The 21,524-nt window shown below is 41.8% G+C and overlaps 2 protein-coding genes across 4 annotated transcripts; one reads left to right on the forward strand and one right to left on the reverse strand.

Moving 5' to 3' along the window:
• The first annotated feature begins 676 nt into the window (after positions 1–676).
• atrip (ATR interacting protein) lies at positions 677–13,659 on the forward strand. 3 transcript variants are annotated; one of them, XM_058631504.1, is made up of 19 exons: positions 677–998; positions 2,278–2,609; positions 2,741–2,826; positions 4,253–4,423; positions 4,514–4,626; positions 4,774–4,931; positions 5,041–5,139; positions 5,354–5,459; positions 5,858–6,022; positions 6,487–6,712; positions 6,925–6,969; positions 8,684–8,868; positions 10,063–10,199; positions 10,455–10,546; positions 10,652–10,738; positions 10,816–10,894; positions 10,984–11,205; positions 11,343–11,428; positions 13,100–13,659. In XM_058631504.1, exons 2-18 carry the CDS (start codon positions 2,279–2,281, stop codon positions 11,414–11,416), a joined length of 2,376 nt encoding a protein of 791 aa, XP_058487487.1. In that variant the 5' UTR covers positions 677–998; position 2,278; the 3' UTR covers positions 11,417–11,428; positions 13,100–13,659. The 3 variants fall into 3 exon arrangements, with proteins under 3 accessions (XP_058487487.1, XP_058487486.1, XP_058487488.1); XM_058631503.1 differs by lacking the exon at positions 13,100–13,659 and having other exon boundaries at positions 11,343–11,620; XM_058631505.1 differs by lacking the exon at positions 13,100–13,659 and having other exon boundaries at positions 5,044–5,139; positions 11,343–11,620.
• A 295-nt stretch (positions 13,660–13,954) lies between these two features.
• On the reverse strand, positions 13,955–19,198 carry trib3 (tribbles pseudokinase 3). The gene is made up of 4 exons (XM_058631506.1): positions 18,614–19,198; positions 16,072–16,338; positions 15,681–15,973; positions 13,955–15,434 (listed from the first exon to the last, which is right to left on the reverse strand). Exons 2-4 carry the CDS (start codon positions 16,336–16,338, stop codon positions 14,945–14,947), a joined length of 1,050 nt encoding a protein of 349 aa, XP_058487489.1. The 5' UTR covers positions 18,614–19,198; the 3' UTR covers positions 13,955–14,944.
• Between the last annotated feature and the right edge of the window lie 2,326 nt (positions 19,199–21,524).

Raw genomic sequence — 21,524 nt, forward strand, 5'->3', positions numbered from 1 at the left:
GTTTTGGTTTGATTTCCTCATGACACAAGATAGTCCGTTTGTATAATTTTGGTACGCAAATCACATGCCAATAAAATTTAACTGTAACACATCAAGTAACAAGGGCATAACATAATATAGAAACCAAATGGACAGTGGTCTAATCCCATTTATTGAATTAATCACTCTTTTATAACCACCACCCACTACCCCCCCTACACCCACCCACACACACACACACACACACACACACACAGATGAATAAATATTACTATTTCAGCCCACACACCTTATCATTGTTGTGTAATTTACAGTGTCCTAGCAATTTCACTCATGAATAAATGCATGTAAATCATGGGCTTGATTGTAAGTGTTGTATATTTTCTTTTTGAAATCTTTCCTAACAGTGCCATCTGACAGTCCATCTGCCAAAATCCACATGAGAGAGGAGAAAGAAGTGCAGAGCAAGCTCTGTTATTATTCTATAATTGTTAAAATAATAAAAATCGTTTCAATAAAAATGTTCACGGCGTTGATGTTTTATATCTATAATGGTCATCATATTATCAGGTTATCTGTTTTTAATGAATTATAATAATATAATGTTTCGCGTTTCGTACGGTTTGTCTCAAACAGGGACCTGTACAGCAACAGTTCACAGCATGGGCTTTGATGATTGGTCGAAGCGGCAGAGCGGTGTTGCGGTTGGTCAGATTGAGCAGCAGTGAGGTGGGTTGTTGAATGGTCCCAGCAGTGCTGTGCTAAATGAGACAGTTGTGTGATAGTGTGGAATTTGTGTTGTCCGAATACCGTATTCAGCGTTCATTTCGCTGTTTAAATGAATGCTGAGGCGCAGAGTTAGTGAGTGTTCACCTGTTATTCAAATAGCGCTGTGACGGAGTTAGCCGTGTTAGCCCAGTAGGCTAACTGTCCATCGGAATCACAGCTTGTTAGCTGTGAGCTAACAGCTAACAGGAGTCACGGCTGCAGAAGCGCCGGGAGACAAGACAACTCTTAAGGTATGGTCAAAGTAGAAACCAATACTTTATGTTAATCGTATCTGTCAGAGCTGAAACACGACTTCCCCTTTTTTTTACATGTTTCTTGAAACTCATTTTCTGTAAACTATAAACTCAAAACCCCGTGTTCAAAGTGCACACACAAAATATGCTAGTCTTCTCGTAAGAGCAAACAATTACATCACAACAGCATTAATGACCATGCATTACATGCCACATTAATAAAGACAAAACTCCTGTCTATAGAGTCTGACCAGAACAAAATATAACAACGTTTTTGGTTAATACATTGTTATGTTGTTTCCTTGTTACTTGATGTGTCAAAGTTTAATTTTATCGGCATTTGATTTGCATACCAACATTATACAAATGGACAATCTTATCGCCCCTTATAGAGGCTTCTTGCAGCTTCTCAGCAATAACCCTGTATCCAGTTGAACACATAAAATCCAGTACAATCCAAACACACTAGATTTCCCCGAAATGCTTTACTAAGCACGGTGTTGTAAATGTGTGAACGGCTTATTTACAGTACAGTAAGGCTGCGACAATTGATTACTATATATACATATATATATATATATATATATATACATATATATATATATATATATATATATATATATATACACGTATATATATACATACATACATACCATACATACACACATCCCCTTTCTTACTAAACACTGACTGACATGGCTTGTATACCCCTCTTCCCTGAGTTTGGTTAAAGTAGCATTACTCTGAGAACCTTTAGCTTAAGTACAGGTCTCCTTCTCTTACCAACAAACTGTCAATGGTCTGTTTTTATATAGCAGTTTTCTAGTCATGATGACACTGCTGCTTTACACTTCTGTTTTGCCATTCACCCATTCACATCCATTCAGACACACAGTGCATCTGCATTTACATTGCATTGCATTACATTTTTTAGCTGTCAGGAGCAATGTGGAGTCACATCGTGCGATGTAGACTAGCAGAGCTGGGAATCAAACCCACAAAATTCCAGCTGAAAGACAACTCCTCTAGGCTATCATAGCCCAACAACAAGCAGTTGTATGGAGGTCATTACATTACATGTCATTTAGCAGACGCTTTTATCCAAAGCGACTTACAATGGAATTGAGTACAATCAGCCAGGGGTGGAGTCGAACTTGCAACCATGATGTCTTTCGCACACAGGGTACCGGTCTTCACAACTGAGCCACTCCAGGTCTTGGCTCATAGCTCTCCGTTGCTGAACCTGCTTCTTCCTCCTTCTTGTCTTTCCTCACAGCATGAACTGTCCTCCCTCCAAGCGCCTTCGAGGACTGAACCATGAAGTTGTGACAGCAGTTGCCTTCGATGACCCATTTGGAGATGACGAGGACTTCACTCAAGACGACTTGGATGAGATCGACGTCATCGCCTCGCAGGCCATCACCTCGGCCACTGCAGGAACAGTACATGGGTCTAAACCAGAACCAAAACAAACAGAGTCTGCCTGGCCATCCCCAGTACAGAGCAAACCTCTGAGCAGAGTCACAACGAAGCAGAGCAGAGAGAACACGTTTGGATTCAGCAGTAGCAACAGAGGGAATGCTGGGATGCCAACCAGAGAACCTCTTGGTGAGTTTCAAGCAGAACTGATCATTGCTGCATCCTGTATTCAGCAGCTGTGATGAATAGGGCTAACAGCTAGGCTGAATGGTCTTTTTGCAGTGAATATATTGACATGGTATGTTGTTTTATGTGTTAAGGTAACAGGCAGCAGCAGGTTGGGTTTGGCGGAGAGGACTCCTCCTACAGTCTGCTGGAGGCCCAGCATGTCGAACTGAAGAGAAAGGTGAGACTCACTTTATAAAACTTTACAGAAAGTTTCAAATGGCACAGGTTCAGCAGTGAATGTTTGGAAACAAAAAAACAGCTGTTGGAAATTATACTAAGGGATACCGAATAAACCTACACAATCTGTGTCCTATGAATCCTAAAAGTGCAGTTGATATTTCATTTACACTATAGCTGCAACTAATGATTATTTTCATAATCGATTAATCGCTTGGTCCATAAAATATCAGAAAACCTTAAAAAATGTTGATCGGTGTTCGTCAAACCTGGAAATGATGATGTTGTCAAATGTCTTGTTTTGTCAAGAAACCAAAATGACTTTTAATAATTTCTTTGTTATCCAGAGCAAAGAAATGAAGAAAAATACTCATACAATCGGAAATCTTGTTTTAATCATGAAAAAGCTTCAAACCGATTAATCAATTATCAAAATAGTTGTCGATTAATTTAGTAATCGATTAATAATTGATTCATCCATTAAATTGTTTTAACTCTTATTTACACTTACATGTGAAAATAGATTATCCATCATCACTTTCTAACAACATTGTACAGTGTTTACTGTATCACATAGTTCCAACTCCAACTTCCAACATTGCTACACATTCCATCAGGAGGAAATATTTAATGTGTTCCTGATTTATTTTATATTTATTTTAGGGAAAGTGCTGTGGGTTTGGGTGCATAGATTTATTTAAGGAACATTAATTATTGTATATGGGTACATATCTCTCGACTCCCCCTTCCCTTCCAAGTGTGTAGGAGAACACTTTCAGTTATCATCAAAACTCATAAGAGAGACAATCAGTGGCAGTTTTTCCTCAATCCTGGACCTTGGGACCCACTGCCCTGCATGTTTTAGATGTTTCCCTTCTCCAACGCACCTGATTCAAAAGTCGGCTCATCAACGAGCTCTGCAAAAGTCTGGTATTAACACATTTATTTGAATCAGGTGTGTTGGAGCAGGGAAACTAAAATCTAAAATATGCAGGGCAGTGGGTCCCGTGGACCAGGATTAAGGAACAATGGTCTATAGTCCAAAGTGCCAGCCTCTGTAGAGCTGACTCAGCTCCTGATATGCACATAAAAGGCTCATTCTGGGCTAATGAAAAAAATGCAGTTCATACAATCAGGTGGTTGTTCACTTATCTTCAATTTATACCAAATGAAAATAAATATACTTAAATTTTACATGAAAGATACAACATTTGTTGGTGATGTAGACACACCTGTACCAAAATACTTGTTGATATGCAGACTTAGTAGTGGAATGAAATGATAAATAGTAATGGATCAATGTGTGCTTTTCCAAAATAGAGGAAACTTGTGATCAGTTTGGTGTCATTTAAAATTTATGCTAGGCTTGTACAAGATACAAAGTGATGCTGGATTAAAAAAATCCGTGTCTGGATGCATGTTATTAGCTGAAGGAGGTGGAGGAGGAGATTGTTTTGAAGAGCGGGGAGATTCGTGTCCTCAGGGATTCTCTGAAAGCAGCTCAGCAGGAGAAAGAGGCTCAGAGACAGAACCATATCCTGCTGGAGACTCAGAGACAGAGAGATCAGAGTGACAAGGAGAAGGAGCTTAACAGGAAGGTGAGGAGTTAAAACAAAAACCACACACACACACTCACAGTACATACTTTCCTCAGAATAACATGATGAAGACATGTTGTTCACATGCAGGTTCAGTCTCTGCAGTCTGAGCTGCAGTTTAAAGAAGCAGAGATGAATGAAATGAAATCCAAACTGCACAGTTCAGATAGAAACAAGACGGCCTCGCCTATGTCGAGAAAAAGGTCAGTCGTCGTCAGCACAACTGACAACAAATTTTCACAATTAATGTAATATTATAGTTCATCGACATTACCAGTGACAGCGTGCTGTCATACATTGTAAGATACTAGATATCTTTCATAATATCACAATCTTTATTCCACTCTCAGTCCTAAGGTGCTGAGCAGTCTTGCCCAGTTGCATCATGGGAGTGGCAACAGCTCCTCCTCTCCAACAGGAAATGGTTTCATCACCACAGAAACATTTGGAGCCCATGTCCCCTCCAGAATGACACCAGTGAAGACGCCGATGAAGATACGTAGAGACGGTGGGGGACGTGATGATGATGATAATGATGATAGTTATGGAGGTGTAACAGATGTGTTTATATGGACTAACAGGATTAATGCATTTTAATAATCATGTCTGTGTTTCAGCAGACCGATTGTCCAGCAGCAGATCTAGTGACAACAGACAGGAAATGTCTCACCCAGACCCCTTCATGTCCGTCAGGCCAGCACACCTGCAGCATCGAGGTCAGTCAGTTGTTGCTGCGAAAAGAGTTTATTTAAATAAATAACCCATCAGTGCATTTTGAATATTCTTAAGGTAGAAAACAACATAAAAGTAATTTTTTACAGTACAATGATTTTTTTTTTTGCATGCGATGACATTGATGAGCAAAGAAAACATATCCTCCCCCACATCAACTTCACGGAATGTGTGCATCCATCTCTCTCTCTCCTGCAGGTGGCGTCCTACTGGGGTTGTTACTGCAGCCGCCTCTTACTCCCAGCAGCCTCAGCCTCTCTCATTTACTGTCTATGAGACTGACGGACATCGTCCAGTCATCCAGGTGAACATGCTGGCAGCTGGAATTGTAGATTTGTTGAAGACATTTCTTCCCTCATCCAGGCATTTTTAGTTCTGAGAGAGAGAGAGAGAGAGAGAGACCCCTAGTGACAGAAATGATACACAAAAAATGTAATAAAATGCCAAAATGGGCAGTTGGCACATGATGGCGCCAAATCCACCAAAACAGAAATATTTTGTTCTCAATATTAACAACTATCTTCTTGATATAATATGATATAATCTGTATTTTAACCTTTTGTCAGACACCATTTTGTCTTTTATAGAAATAATGATAGTAGGGTTAATGTTGTAATAACAGTGGAAGCAATGGTGGCCCAAACGCAGAGTTGTAACTGTTGTAAATGGCTGACTCATGTGTTGTTGTTTTTTTGTGTTCAGTGGCCTGTCTGCAGGTTTTCTGCTCCACTCTGTTGCAAAATCAAGTGTCCAGGATGACGGCGGTCCAACAGCAGCTCTGAGTCCCCTCCAGAGTCTGGCTGTAACTGGACTGAACACACTCAGTCAAAGCCAAACAGCAACTGCAGTCAGCAGCAGAAACAACAGGTACAAGAACAGTTGCTTGGCTGGAACTATAATATAATGACTGTGCTCATTGAAGAATCCAGAACAACACACAGAGTGTAAGCTCATCTATTCGGTGAACATCAGAGCCCTCTTTTGGCCAAATGGTGTAGCAGCATTATAATGCCCAAATGACAAATCATCTGGTCTTGTGTTAGTGCAAACTAGTTGCTGATTATTTTGATAATTGATTAATCTGTTGATTATTTTCTTGATTAATAAAGTACTTGTTGGATCCATAAACTGTCAGAAAATGTTGATCATTGTTTCCCAAACTTGGACATATATACAGTATATGTTATATGGAGCAAGTCAAAAATTATTTCGAAAAAAACCTTCAATCAAAATAGTTGATGATTAATTTAGTACATTTTTATCATGATTATTGAGTTTGGGCAACTAACAGTTATCTGAGCTCAAAATTAAGAACATTTCTCTGTGTATAGATCATGTCCTGGAGCAGTTCTTCTCCTTCCACTCCTGGACTTTCACCTGTCTCGCCTCTGCCGGGCTCTGGACTCACTCCATTCCAGCTCAGCAGGCAGAGGATCAGACTCTACAGCAGCCAGCTCGCTCCCTGCAGGCTGTGCTGCTCCTGCTGGTTTCAATGTGGAGGACACTGGTCTGGCTTCTCTGCGACTTCTCTACCTGCTGTTGGCCCACAGTGATGAGGTGGTGATAAAAAAAATACTTATCATAAAAACATGGCTTGTTTTAAGTAAATCTGTTTTATTTTATTTTTATGAATCATGACATCTGTGTATTCTTCTACTTTTTTATCTGCCCGTTAAAGTTCAACCTTAAAAAAAGACTGAATCTCAGCAATGTTCTGAGCTAATGATCATATACCTGTCACAAATTTGACCTTTGTGCTGCTCCCTCAGGTGGTGGAAACTGTCTTGTTGAAGGAGAATCAGGGCACATTCAAGGTACAGACTGAAACACACTGCTGTAGCACTAACACATGCATGCTCACATTCAAATGTATTGTACCACATTTAACTTAATGAAAAGTATCTGTGGTGACTACTGGAGAAACAGTGACAGCTCGGAGAGACAGTGACTGGGGCAGAAAGGGCTGGCAATCTGTCAACAAAGCTACGATGAACCTCACGGAAAGATACACCCAGGGTTCCTCGAGGGGTGGGGGGGGGGGGGAGCACCCCAGTCACAACGGAAAATGACCAAGGCAACGGACAGACTATGAGCAAGCAGTGTACATGCACATGTGGTAAAGTCTGCAGGAACACCCACGGCTTGAAGATCCACCAAGCGAAGATGAAGTGCTCGTTGGACACAGTAGCAACACAACACACAGGTGTTACACCTGGTGAGATGCAGGAGGGGCCAGGCCCGGAGTCACCCCATAGTGCCCGGCACCTCTCAGTGTTGCAGACTGACCCCTTGAGCATCAAGTCCAACAGGAGGCGAATCAAAGGCCGGCAGAAAACATGTCTTCACTGTGGAAGCAGTTTGATGATGATGTCGACCGAATTCTGGAGGCAATGGCAAAGGGAGAGGCCATCTGAAAACTACTACTACTGCTATGACATCAATCATTGTCAGCATTGCAGCCGAACAGTTTGTTGAGGAGGAGAAGAAAAGTCCCGTAACATCAAATGCTGAAAAACAGAGAGCTGTGAAGATCAACATCAGGCAGGAGATGAAGGCACTGAAGTCCCAGTACAAGGTGGCCGGAGAAGAGGAACACATTGGCCTGGCCGTTAATGTGCATCCTACGGAAGAAGATCAGAGCAAGGGCTAGCTCTGCTCCAGGACCACAAGCTGAGCTAATGGAGCTTCTACCTGGAAGAAGCCTTTGAAAGGAAGCTCTCCAAGCAGAATTGGTCAGTGAGAGCAGGATGCCTCCCAGTGGAGGTCACATGTAGAGGCTTCACAGCCCGTTCTTTGGTCAGAGCCATCAGCATTTTTGGCATCGAGGGAGTGAGAGAGAGGAGAGCCATCGGCAGTACCACCGAAGAGGCAGAGAGGGCCTCAAGATGGCTTTGGCTCAAAAGAGGTTAGCCATGGAGGCATGGTAGTTGAGCCATCTGGACACAAGCTGGGGTCTGATCAGTCCCGGCTGGGTTACCTGGAAGAGGGTGTATGATGTTGAAAGACCCGAAACACCCAATGATTCCAGGAACATCACTGAGGATTGTGTCCAGAGGGATTAGTAGATGTACTGTATGTACACAGCAGTCTCCTCGCCTTTGTTATTATGTCAATATTCAAATATCTATTTTAAAATGAAAGCCACATGTTTTTTTTGTCTTTGTCTAAATAACTAATAAATTAACTTTTCTGGACTGAGATCTTTAAATGTCTGTTTTGCAAAACTTGAATGCCACTAGTCATCACAGGAGAGCAGACAACTCAAAAAGAGCAAAACAAAATTAATTAAAAGCTACCATGCCGTCTAGTTTAGTCAGTCACAAACAAAATATAGTATAATGTTTTCATCAGTTACTTATGAGTCCAGGAAGAGAAAAGCTCAGTCTAGTTTTGTAGCCATGTCACGGCTCATGGAGCTCTCTATTGCAGGAATACCACGTCAGTATTAATTCTGGTCCTATCTCTCTCCTGCATATTGGAACTTTGAAAGATAAATATTGCTGTGAAATCCTCCCTTTGTTTTTTTAGACTGAGCCATCAGCTGCTGATGTGGGTCTTTGCTCCCAGAATGCCTTGCTTCAGTCAGTGCTACGGCTGTGTGAAGCAGGAGCTGGTGGCAGCAGCAGCAGCTCACAGAAGGAGGCACTTGTCCTCGGTGCCATGAAGACACTGCGTGTCCTCATCGAGAACACGCCACAAACTCACACTGACAGGTACAAACACAGTCATACTAACAGGTTTGTGCGGCTATTCTTCTTAGCACACTGAATTGACTTCCATTATTTGGACAGCTCAAACAGTGAAGTGTTATCCCTAACCTTAACCATAAGAAGTTAATGCCTAACCTTAACCTAACCATAATTCAAATCTTAGCCGTAAAGTTAACCAGTTCCCCAGAAATCAGATTGTGCCTCAGTAGGACCAAGATTTGGTCTTCATTAAGAATACTACTTAATAAACTATATTTTTGATTTTAAAAAAAACAACTAATTCAGTGCTTGATTGTGACTTTTATTTTGTTCTTGAATACTTGCAACCACAAAAAAAATAAGATTAAACATTAAAACGACCTTCAGTCTGTTTCAATTCTTCAAGATTTGCCACATATACAGGGTGACACATGTTTACATCTGATTCAACACTTGAACCATGCTCCACCCAGCATCCTTAGAGGTGGAGGAGTGGCTGACCAGGGTGTGTGTCCACTAACTATCAGTGGTTATGTAATAACCTGTGACTGTAAATAACCTCAGTATTTACAGTCAGTGGGGTGACACAAGTGAGTAGAAATGACTGATGACAGACCTGCAGCAGGTTACCACTGCTGATTTGTTTGGGGGGGGGGGGGGGGGGGGGGAATCATAAAACTAATAATTACAGCTTTTTTTGTGCATTTCATTTACAGATTATTGAGCTGTAACTAAGTCAATCAATCAACTGCATATATTCTACTGTCTGTACTGTCCAGACCAAAGCACTGCTTTAGTTTTCATACTAAAACAACAAGCAAGCAGCTTTTCTAAACTTCTCCATCTGAGGTTTTCCAAAACGTTGTAGTAGAGTGAATGGCAGACATAAATGTAGCAGATGCTATGAAGTTTCAAACAAAAACATAGCAGTGTGGATTTGGCTGTAGTCTTTTTTACTGACCTCAGTTCAGTTTTGCAAAGGAAATGGGCCGCATGTGTCCCCAAACCTCCTTTTAATGTGGTTTTTGTGATTAGATCTGAAGACACACCCCTTCTCCACAGTTCTCATTTTTTTGACCGAGTAGCTAAAAGAAATGACTATTCATTAATAATTTTACTTATCACTAAAACTATTACTTGATGCTTGGCTAATTAGTTCACAGTGCATTCATACTTGGACACATCTAACCGCTCTCTCTCCTTGTCCCTGTCTCTCAGGTTGCAGTGTGTGTTGCAGGTGGTGTGTGGGTGTCTGTCTGCTGACAGCAGGTTGCAGATGATCTCGGAGTGTGTGTCCGTCCTCATGTCACTGTCCGACCACCAGCCGCTGGCTCAACAGCTCTGCTCTCGGCACGGTGAGGCTTCTTCCCTGCTACGCCGCTGACACTGCAGTGTTTTTAACTCATCGCTGTTATATCATAACCTTTCTGTGAGGTTTTAGGTGTCCACCAATGAGCTTGTGTTTTAGATGTTTTTGGTGACCCAGATTCATGTATTTTGCTTCAAACATTGACACAGTGCAGGTTTCAACTTCATTTGTTTTGAATAAAATGAACCACAGCTGAATTTTAACTTTGAACCATTTGTTTTGTTTGTTTGTTTTTCTTTAGACCCTTGTGTTTTCTTGAAGTTATTGCAGCATATAAGAATCCGACCAGACAACCAGGCAACACAAACAGACTGGACTCTGCTGGACCTAAAGGTAACTAACACACGCACACACACACACACAGTGAAGCATTTGTCTAGTCTTTCTGTCTTTCTGCGATTAATATTATTAATATTAATATTGTTTATTGCTTGTCAGGTTGTTCGTTTGTTGAGCAGACTTTTGACTCAGAGAGCAGAAAGCTGGACAACAAACCTGAACAGCAGCTGTCAGTGTTACACTGAGGTAAAACTCTGCTCTCATTGATATTGACACTTAACTTTGTGCGGCACCATTTTACATGAGTCTCTGTCTCGTATCAGCTGGTTCAGACAGTGGTGATCGTTTTCCATCGTCAGTGGTTGGATCTTCGTGGCTCTCAGGAGCCGACAGACTCGACAGGTCAATTAAATGTTTAAATTCAAACAATTTTCATGAGAAAAGTGCAGTTTTTGACCCTCAGTAAAAATTTGGAATCCCTGACCACTCAGACTCGCCCTCACCCCGACAACAATGCACCTCCCACTCGTTGCCGTGGTGCCGTGGCCCGGCGGCGTCTCTGCTCAGGGAGTGTTTGCTGCTGCTGCACTGGCTCCTGCTGCATCACAGCAGCTTCTCCGAGAGCTGCAGGCCACTGCTGCATATGTACGACCAGGTGATCCCCGCTGTACGAGACACGCTGAGGAAGATTCCTGAGCTGAGCGAGAGTGAAGGTACACACACACTCACACACATCGAAACATGCAATTACAGTATCTGTGCTATAACTAAGTTTCTTGTTGTTGTCTCATGTAACGTCACCTTGGACTCGGACGTAAAGACTCAGGTTTCCCTGTTTCCTGTCTTTCAGAGCTGGCACTCGAGGAAATCTGCCGCTCGGAGGGCGACGACACTGATGACATGGAAACTGATCATGGTTCCTGACCATCTGCATAGGTGACCAATGAGCAGACATGTGATTTTTCAGACTGACAAGAGAACAGAGATTCTGTTTTATTCAAATACTTTAAAGACAAATGAAGGATTAGAGAGAAAACGCTACTCTTAACACGACCGGCAGTTGCAGAATTGAATCTTCCGTCGAGTGGTTTTTAACACAAATAAGTCACAAAGGTAAAAAAAACAAAACTGCTGCAGTCTGTGTCCGTGTCCAACAGCTGCTTCACTTCCTGTCTGCTCCCGTCTTATAGGCCTTGAACATTTTGTGTAATTTTCAGTACAGTTTTCCACTTCTTATTTTAATGTCTCTACCTGCAAAAATACTTGAATCATTTCCTTAAATAACATAGTTTTGTAAAAATGAAAATTGCAACATAAAATAAAAAAAAATTAACAAAATACAACTGCTATGAAGCAATTACTTCTTAATGTGTATTTTCTAGGATTATATCAACACGTTCTGATACCGTTTATATACTTTTGTTTTAATTACTCTGCAAGAGAAACAAGCAAGTTATGAACAAAGAGTAAATAAATGAAAGCGATAACTAAATTTTCTCTTTGAGCAAAGAACTGTGGGACTTAATTTAGTTGTTGTAAGAAAGTGGCGTGTTTCTGGGGTGGAGTTTGCATGGCTGAGCGTTGCAGACCTCGTGGCAACTACAATCCCACGTACTGCTGTGCCAATATTAGAACGAGTGGTGAACATTTCATGTTAAAAATAAAAGTAGGCTTTGTACATGGCCTTCAGACAAGTTTGAAATAACAGTGCGATGAAGAGGGAGAGAGAATACTAATGAGGAAGGGAGTGTGAAGAAAAACAATACATAGAACTGTATTTACTCGTAGTTATTAGTAATGTTAAACATTTAGCAGATGGTTCGAGATCTGTATCTAGACTTTTACTGTAACTGTTGTTTTTGTGGGTTATTTAAAGTAAATATAATGGGGTTTTTTCCAATTTGGGTTTCAAGATGAATGTAATAATATAATACATTTATTGATTTATAAGTAACATTATCAGTTTGGAGATTTTACTACTTGAAATTAAAGCAGGTTGAGCACCAGAAGAAACATGAAACCTCTTTATTCTGCAGCAGTAAGTGAAGTTTGTGTCATACAGTATAAGAGTCTAAGGCAGTTTACCGGCTGCTGGAGGTCTGTTGTGTAGTCACAAAAGAAAATTCCACAATAATTCAACACATGGTGCTTTTATATTAGATCATTCATCCAGTCATTTTACTGTCAGCTTGACATTTCAGAAACAGTACTACGTTAGTCACGCTCATGATCGCTCACGCTCTAAGAACTAGAGGGGGACTTTGTCACAAGAAGTCTGTGTGTGAATTTGAACACAAGAACAAAAATGATTGTTATTTCAGGATAACCTATTTATGTGACAACCAACAAACACGTTTTTTAGGATTCTCTGCTTCCACAAGAAGTGGACCAGGGCCATCAAAAGAGAACGGACCCTTTGATGTTTTTATTTTTTTATTCGTCAGCATCATGGATCTTTACTTTATAGCTGTGTCATTTCTGTTCTATAGTATTTGTTCTCACTTCCTGGTGTTTTTACTCCTCGTGATCTAAGGGAGTAACTAGTGAGGGTAAATACTCTGCAGAAAAAATAAGCCGTGTCTCATTTCAGGCTACACTTTTGTACAGGTGTACAAACAGGTGGCGTGGTCAGGTGGCCTTCATCAACTTGTCATTAATCCCGGAAAAACAGCCGTCTAACCAGGTGTGTTGAAACAGAGCCAAGAAACACTGTAGCCACTGATGACAGCGATGATGCATCATGACACCACAGTTGCTCTTGTCATCAACCTATTTCTTCATGACAGCGTCACACAGGCTGTGACATCCAAGCACACACACACACACACACACACACACACAGAGTCCTGTTGCAGTTCATTCATACTTAAAGAGAAGTCGTGTTATGCAATCTATGATGCATTTGGACCATAACTGACTTATTTAGGGTTTGGATTTAATTATTTCAACTGTTCCGAAGCCTTTCTTGATTACCTATAAATATATAGATATTGTTATAGAACATGTTCTAAAGAAATCATGTTCCATCTTAGGCCACCATTAGCTTTGATGTTTTGGCAACGCTATCATGACAAGTATAATTATTTCGCAATCACTCTGTTGGAACACATCCAGAAAATACAGGAAACATGCATGCAGCTTCAAAATAAAAAGGTTTTCCAACTACAGGTTAAAGTGTCAAGTATTAAGAATGAGCTACTCTACTAATGTGTCTGGTCAAACCTGGTTTTATTTGTCTATTTCATTATATTTGACTATTTCATGTGGACAAATATCTGCTGTTACAAGCTGTCAGGGAGTTAAACTCTCTTGACAGTTTGCTCATACGCAAGACCAACTCTCAGTGACATCATTCCAGTCCAAACGCCAATGACGACAGAATTTGACAGACATGAAAACAACAAAAGCTGTTGATGCCCCGAGACTTTTGCGCAGAGGAAGAAATCAGATTACCCGACAACGTCAAATATCAACCTTTTTTTATTCCTGATTGTCAACAAAACCCATGTCAAGAGCAAGATCAACATTGTGTTAGTCTGATTTTGGGATTTATCCGTCCCTTTGAAGACATTGAAGGTCAAAGTCTATGTGGTTTTACAGCTGGGTACAGTCGTCTCAGTGGACAGCATTAAAGCACAGAGGTGTGAGACACCGTTACATGTTCAGAATAAATTTACTGTTGAGGCCAAGAGTCAAACATCAACCACAGCACAATGACATGACTTTACTGTGTTTTCTGTATTAAGTGAGTTTTTCCTGGCTGTGCAGAAAGACTTTTTTTTTGTTTATTTACTGTTGACTTTGTTTCTTTGTGGGATTTGTTAACATTAAAAAAAAGGGGTCAAATGTAGCTGGTTAGATGGATATGCAACACTGACAGAGTTTTCTGTAATGCTATCAAGCTGTGAAAATAAAATTCAGTCAGAAGAGACGCACACATTCCTGGGTTAACATTTGGATGTATCACTTCACGGGTCTTTACGACGAGCACCTGGACACACCGTCGGTTCCGTAAGTGATGACTTGGTTATGAGTCCTGTGTTCAAGTGATTTATAGAAGAGAAGGAGTATGTTCAGTCCTCAGTGAGGTCACTTTCTGAGGAGCTGGAGCTGGAGTTGAGACACGGCTACAGAGGAAGGCACAAGTGGGTCAAGTAATCCAGGATCAGATTGTCTCTGTGTCGATGCATGCTTATATTTGTGACCATTTTTACATTTTGAAGCTACGATTGAAGAGATTTTATTGATTTTGTTCCCGTTCACACTGCGTTCGGCTTCAGAATTTAGGCTTTGGGTTGCTCGCACTTCTGCAGTTTGCTATATTTGGTCCTAAGTGACGTAATGTAATGTAATGTCAATATATCCCTTGTGTTGTGTGTGTTTTTTGGGTCAAAGTTAAAATGTAGGGGCTTGGGGTCAAGATACAAATGTGAGTGAATATGTGCAGGAGTGTTAGTGTTTTGGAGTCCATTTTGGCACAACTTGGTCATTGTCCTCTTGTTTATTTGGTGGTGTTGTGTGTGAGCTGTGGTCAGTCTTGTGCACGTTGTAATGCGGCGTACAGGGATTGGTCAGCCACGGGTGCATCAGCAGCTCCGACGTCTCCAGTCTCTCATCGGGTGACTTCCTCAGCATGCAGCCAATCAGACACTTGGCCCGTGGCGACAGCCAATCGGGGAGGCTGAAGGTTCCGCGGCGGATTTTGGCAAATAACGCGGCAGGCTGCGTGTCCTGAAACGGATATCGTCCAATCAGCATGGTGTACAGAGACACGCCCAGGCTCCAGATGTCTGCGGCGCGACCAGAGTAAGACCCCTTCCCATTGTTAAGCAGCTCGGGGCCAACGTAGGCCGGGCAGCCATGTCTGTCCGTCAGAGAATCGTCGTCGTGGTTACCATGCAAGACAACACAGTCGTCGAGGCCGAGCAGGGCGAGTCGTGTCCTGCAGGAGGAAAAACCACACAAATCAGGTTAATTCTGACTGTTGGCTTTTATGTCACAGTATTCTATTACTATTTACACCCAAGATATACAGTATCAAGGTGCAAAACAATGTTCTGCCTAATGAATTAAGTTCTGTTTTTCCTGTCCCCCTCTTGTGCAACAGACTAATTGGGACTTCAGACACCCCTGCTTAAAAAAAAACCCTGCGCTATCACTTTAATAAATATCGTATGCACCGTCTCACCTGTATCTGTCGGTGAAGACGAACCTGCGGAGCTTCAGGTCTCTCAGGATGACTCCATGGTGATGGCAGTGCCTCACAGCGTTCAGCATCTGAGCGAAGAGAAGCCCCGCCTCCTCTTCACCCAGCCGCTTCCTGCTACGCACATACGCATGCATGTCACCATGGTGACCGGGCAGGAAGATGAATGCACTGTCCTGGCCAATGACCACGTCCAGCAAGCCGCAGACGTTGTCGTGGTGACCGATCTGGGCGTAGGCAGCCAACTGCTCCTGGTAACCACGCAGAGGGAGCACCTGTAACCATAGTGACCGGACAGTCATGAGTTCCTGTGTATTTATGTGTGTGTATGAGAGAGAGAGTGTGTGTGTCTGTGTGTGTGTGTGTGTGTTACCTGGCAGGTGTACTGCTGTTGTGTGTGTACGTGCACTGCCCTGTACGTCTCCTCCCCATCACAGCGCTCATTCAGTAAATACGGTCCCACTCTGAATGGTGATTTCTTTTGACTTGATTTAGAGGCGGGACTTTTGGGTTGGAGGCAGGGTGAAAGGCCAATTGCCAGAGGAGGCGGAGCCAGACAGGCTTTTTTACATTTCCGTAAATGATCCTGGGGCTCGTCCAACAGTCTCTTCAGTCTGGATCTGGCTGAGGTGACGCTCATCTGTCATTGGAGGAGACAAGTGACATCGGGTTAATTATTACGTCATTAACGTTAAAGTCTAGCTGGCTGAAAAGATCACACGTATTGGTATTTTCACGGTGTTTCCAGAATAGAAGACCTTGGGACTGTTCACCGCTCGCTGTAAAAGCCAGAGTGGTTGATATATGTCAAGAATGTTTCCAGTAGAGACTTGCTGGCCTGACAGGTGAGTTGTGTCAGAGCAGACGACTGCACAAACTCACACAAATACATAAATAGATGTTATGTTGGCATCACGTCTCACCGTGTTCCGTCTCTGCTGCTCGTGTTACAGTTAATGTGTCTATAGGCTTCATGATGCAACTTCCTGTAAGCTGACAGACACTACAGCTTTCAGATTGTTGCATCACAGGACAACAGTTTATAGTTTAAACAGGCTTTAAATACAGTCAACATGCCCACCCCAACACACACACACACACACACAGTGACTTATACTGAGTTTTTCACAGCCTGCAGCTGTTGTGGTTATACTGTGTGAAAACCTGGTGTTGGGCAACCCTGCTTTCTCTGTGGTGAAACAATGTGAGTCACAGTGTCACCGTGGCAACGTCATTTTCCATCACACACACACAAACTGACATAGTGAAACTAAGTTGTTTGATGTCTCATGACGTTACAGTTAAGTTCTGACGATAAACTCGCACTCTCAGCTTCTAAAAATAATATACGTTGTGACTTAAGTGCAATCACTCATCCAGCATTCCATTTAAAAAGAGAGGTGTGTCACTGTAACGCGGTTTAAACCACTTTTTATTTTAATATACTCATCCTTCTTTCAAAGTATTTTGTTGTTTATATCATAGTTTGCCTGGTCTACAAATATCCACCATCTTTAGCCCCCTGTTCTGCTCTTTTAACAGACTTACATTAAAACTCTGGTTATTCAACCCAGCTATAAACAGGAGTCTCTGTCTATCATATGAACCAGTCTGAACTCTCCTGGCGTGATGAACAAAGGCATTTTTTGCCCAGAGAAGTGGTGCTCACCAAATATTTTCTTTTTTCAGACCATTCTTTGTAGATGTAGAGATGGTTCTGCATGAAAATCCCAGCCCATCAGCAGTTGAAATACTCAGAACTGAACTTTCCCCCCATTCTGATGCTAAGTTTGAACTTCAGCAGGTACATGCAGCTATAAAGATGTACCTAATAAAGTGGCCGTGGAGTGCAGAGCGAGCAGGAACCCTTGTACACCTGTTTATGCAATCAGCCAATCATGTCACACACAGCAGTGCAAAGCAGGTGAGGGTCATGAGATTAAAATGTGATCACAGTGACATGATTTCTGCTGGTTTGAATTTCCCGAAACTGTGAATCTCTGCAAGTTTTTAAAAAGAAAAACAACATCGAGACTTGCCAGAAATATGGCAGCGATATCAAAGTTAGATTCCCACTTTATAAAACTCACTGCAGTGAAGCAGAGAAGCGTCTCTGAGTTCACAACACGCCGGATGAGCTATAGACCAACTTTAGTCATGAGCTCAGGAAAATGTCACCTGCTCTGATCAACCTCAGTGTCTGCTACAGCATGAAGAAGAAGGCGGAGTCAACAGCCTCAATCCCACCTGCCTTCTTCCCGTGTGTCAACAGTCCAGGTTGGTGACAGTTTTATCCTGATGTTAATGAAACATGTCATAGTTGTATCTCACTTCCCTGGAAACATTTGTGTCGTTTGCGAGGTCATTAATATTCCGCGTGATTCAGCGTCGTGTATTGTATTGTTATGATGCGTGAACTTCCTTGTGCTGCAGTGAAACTAGTTTGAAAATCTACGTCATGAAAACAATGAGGTGCCACTGGCTAATGCTTTGGTCTGCAACTCTTACAAATACAGTAGTTGTGCCCAAGGGTCAACTTTGTTGTTCGTTTGTTTGTTTATTTGTTTTTTGTATTTGTATTCGTTCAGGCAAATCGAACAGTCCTCCTCTTTTTTTTGTGTTTACTTCAATGTTGACCATCAAAGTATTTAGACAAAATAAGTCCAGTTACATATCATGTTTGTTGAGAATTATTTATAACCTAAAAACTATGTGTAAACGTTTTAAATAATATACATGAAGGTGTGACTCATTTATGAAATGTAGTATTAAGTTTCTAATACCGTGCATTGAGGTGACTCTGCACACATTGACGCCTCTGAATTAACTTGAACATGCACTTTCATCATAACAAAGAGAATGTACAGTAGTTCGTGTACAGGATGTGAGAACAGTATCAACAGTTTCACTTTTACCTTGTTGTTGCGCAGTAAACCTGTAGCTACAGCAGCAGCAGCAGCAGCAGCAGTAGAGTTGTTTCTGTTCGTCTGTGGCACTGGCTGATGAAACTTTTCTCCTAAGTTTGACTCCGGATGGAAACAGCAGCTCTGATACTTTCAGTCTTTGTCTTCTGATTATTATTGTGTCAGTTGCGCAACCTGTCGTCGGTCCGTCAGTCAACTGTTAAACTCCCGTTTGCTCCTCGGGCGGACAAACAGTGTAGACTGGTACAAGGAAAAACAAACCGAAAATGTTGATTTTAAAAACGGTATAAAACTGGAAGTACTTTTGTGTTGCGTACACGTATGTGTGTGTGTGTCGTTTCTGTTCTGTGAGGAGCTGAAGCGAACAAAGCCGAGTCAGACCGAGTCAGACCGAGTCCCCGGGTCCTTCTGTCCTTCTGTCCGTGTGAGCGCTAGAAACAAAAGTTCCTGTGTCGGTCCAGTCAAGTCTGGTCCTCCGGACTCCGGCTTCCTCTGGCCCTGTTCACTTCTAAGACTTGAAGCGGGACTGGCGGGGACTCACAGGACTGGACCTGGACTCTGTTTGGTTACATTGTTTCCTCCTGCGATGTCGTCATCCAGAGGGGCGGAGTCTCGATGTTGCAATCTTTGAGCGATCCGTCGTCAGAAAACGAGACTGTGGAATGAGTGTACAGTCAGGGGCCGGCTGATTTAACATGGAATCGTCTGGAAATGTTACACGTGTTACAGATGTGCATATTCCAGATTATTCCTCGTAGAAATGAACGTTACACCACTTCATTCTTCCCAGGACGAATTACGTCACTTTTTCTATTTAAGTGTATAAAGTTTGTGAGAGAGAGATATGTCTTTATTCAGCTGTAAATATCTACAATGTGAATATTTACAACTTAATCATAATTTAATAATTATAGTTTGAGACATTTTCAATCTAATTCTGACAACTCGTAATTCAAATCTACCTTTTGCTGCCTTGTTGTTGTTAATTGTTAATTCAAACTGTTGTTTTTTTTGACTCAGGCTTTATTGGTGTAAAACAAACATTCTCAAGAAGATCGTTGACTTGAGCAGGTGTAGATTTGTTCATTTATTTTTTTAGATTTGCCCTTTTTTTTTAACCACACTGGTTTATGGAAAGGCAGCAGCACAGGCTTCATCTGTTTACAACACAATTGATATATATTTACAGATTTATTTTCACAGCAGACATTTCTAAATAAATCCATGTCATCACTTAACATCACTCACCAACAGCGTGAATCATCTGACTCTCCTGTTGAGAGTTTTATAGTGCTTTCTTCACCACAAACTTAGTGGACAAAAATAGATTTCAGCTAGGTTGTATGGGCTCATTAAGATAGAATACAGGATTGTTTTTAATGTTCTCTCCCATTAAGGAAGCTTAGGACACACAGGGGTCAATGTCTTGTTTACTCGGTACACTTCCTAGTTTAATAATGTTTAAATGAAATAAAGGAAAAATACAAATTTCCAGTGAATATATGTATATACTAAGATAATGACATATTTCTGATTTCAAAGAGTGAGTGGTTTGTGTCACGCTTCACGTCTGTGTCACTATTTACAGCCTTGTACGGAGAGATTGTTGCACAGGCCAGCGTGAACAGAAGGAATGATTACTTCAATGTATGTGTGTGGACATGGGACTAATCCCTGCAGGAACCACCTGCTGCTCCACAGGAAATCTAAATTATGTAGATTTGCTGTGTGTCTGACTGTGAGTGTGTGTGTGTGCATGCATAACTCTGCTCTGACTGAACAGATTCCAAGCAACAGGTGAAGAGCCTGACTGACCTGGTTACACTCACACACACATGCACACATTCACATACCCGCAGCAGGTTATCTTCACTGGTTGGCGTGTTTTTACGCCACATGATGAAATATTGAAGAAACAGAGGAGCAGGAACCCTGTTTCCTCTCTCTCTCTCTCGCTCTCTTTGTGCGTGTGTGTGTGCGTGCGTGTGTGTGTGTGTGTGTGTGCGTGTGTGTGTGAGAGGAGAAACTTTACTGTCTCTTTCATAACCAACGTGATGAAATCAGAGGCCAAGTGTCTGACTCAATTATGGCCTGCCACAAGAACACACACAGACTGAGAACAACACTCAAAACATACACGCATTCACACACACACACACACACACACACACACACACACACGTGCACACAGATATAAAAATTCCAAAAAAAATGAGTGCACATTTGCTCGCTCTCTCTCTCTGTTCTAACTCACTACTGTCCACATTCTCTGGATTGCCACCTGTCAAACACCTGTGCTACTAGCTCCACCTGAGCCAAGCTGCACCTTTAAATCCACTTCCTGTGGCTAGACCTTCTGTCTCGTCTCAGAGCCTTATCCTGCGCTCTCTCACTCTCTCTCTCGCTCTCTCCTGATCTATGGAGCCTCGGGGGGTATCACACTGAGTTTCAAATTTGACTAAGAACAGTTAAAGTCCTGTGGTGCTTAGCACAAGACAAAAATATCCTTGAGCACTTTCCTTGCCGGGGCCTTTGCACATGGTGGTCTTTGCTAAGTGCAGTTTAAAAATCAGCAAACACACATTAACATTTTCAGTTTGTTGTAACAGAAAAGGTAAAACAGTACTTTTTTATCTACAGTAAGAGGAAAAGTCCATTCCCTTCCATGTTGCTGAGCCGTGTTTCATCTGCTCGCACACAAACATAAGAGCAGTAGGAAATGAATTTAGTCCCACATTAAAACATGTTGCACATGATTACAAACTCTTACATTTCCACTAAACATCATTAACACTGGATTTCACTTCTGCTATTCCCTATTTGGCCCCAACAGTGATACTGGTTACTCTGTGTCATCATAGATCAGGATGAGTGGACTGAGATCCTGCTGCTGCCCTCCAGA

This window comes from Solea solea, chromosome 6 (genome assembly GCF_958295425.1).
Source record: "Solea solea chromosome 6, fSolSol10.1, whole genome shotgun sequence".
Taxonomy (NCBI): domain Eukaryota; kingdom Metazoa; phylum Chordata; class Actinopteri; order Pleuronectiformes; family Soleidae; genus Solea; species Solea solea.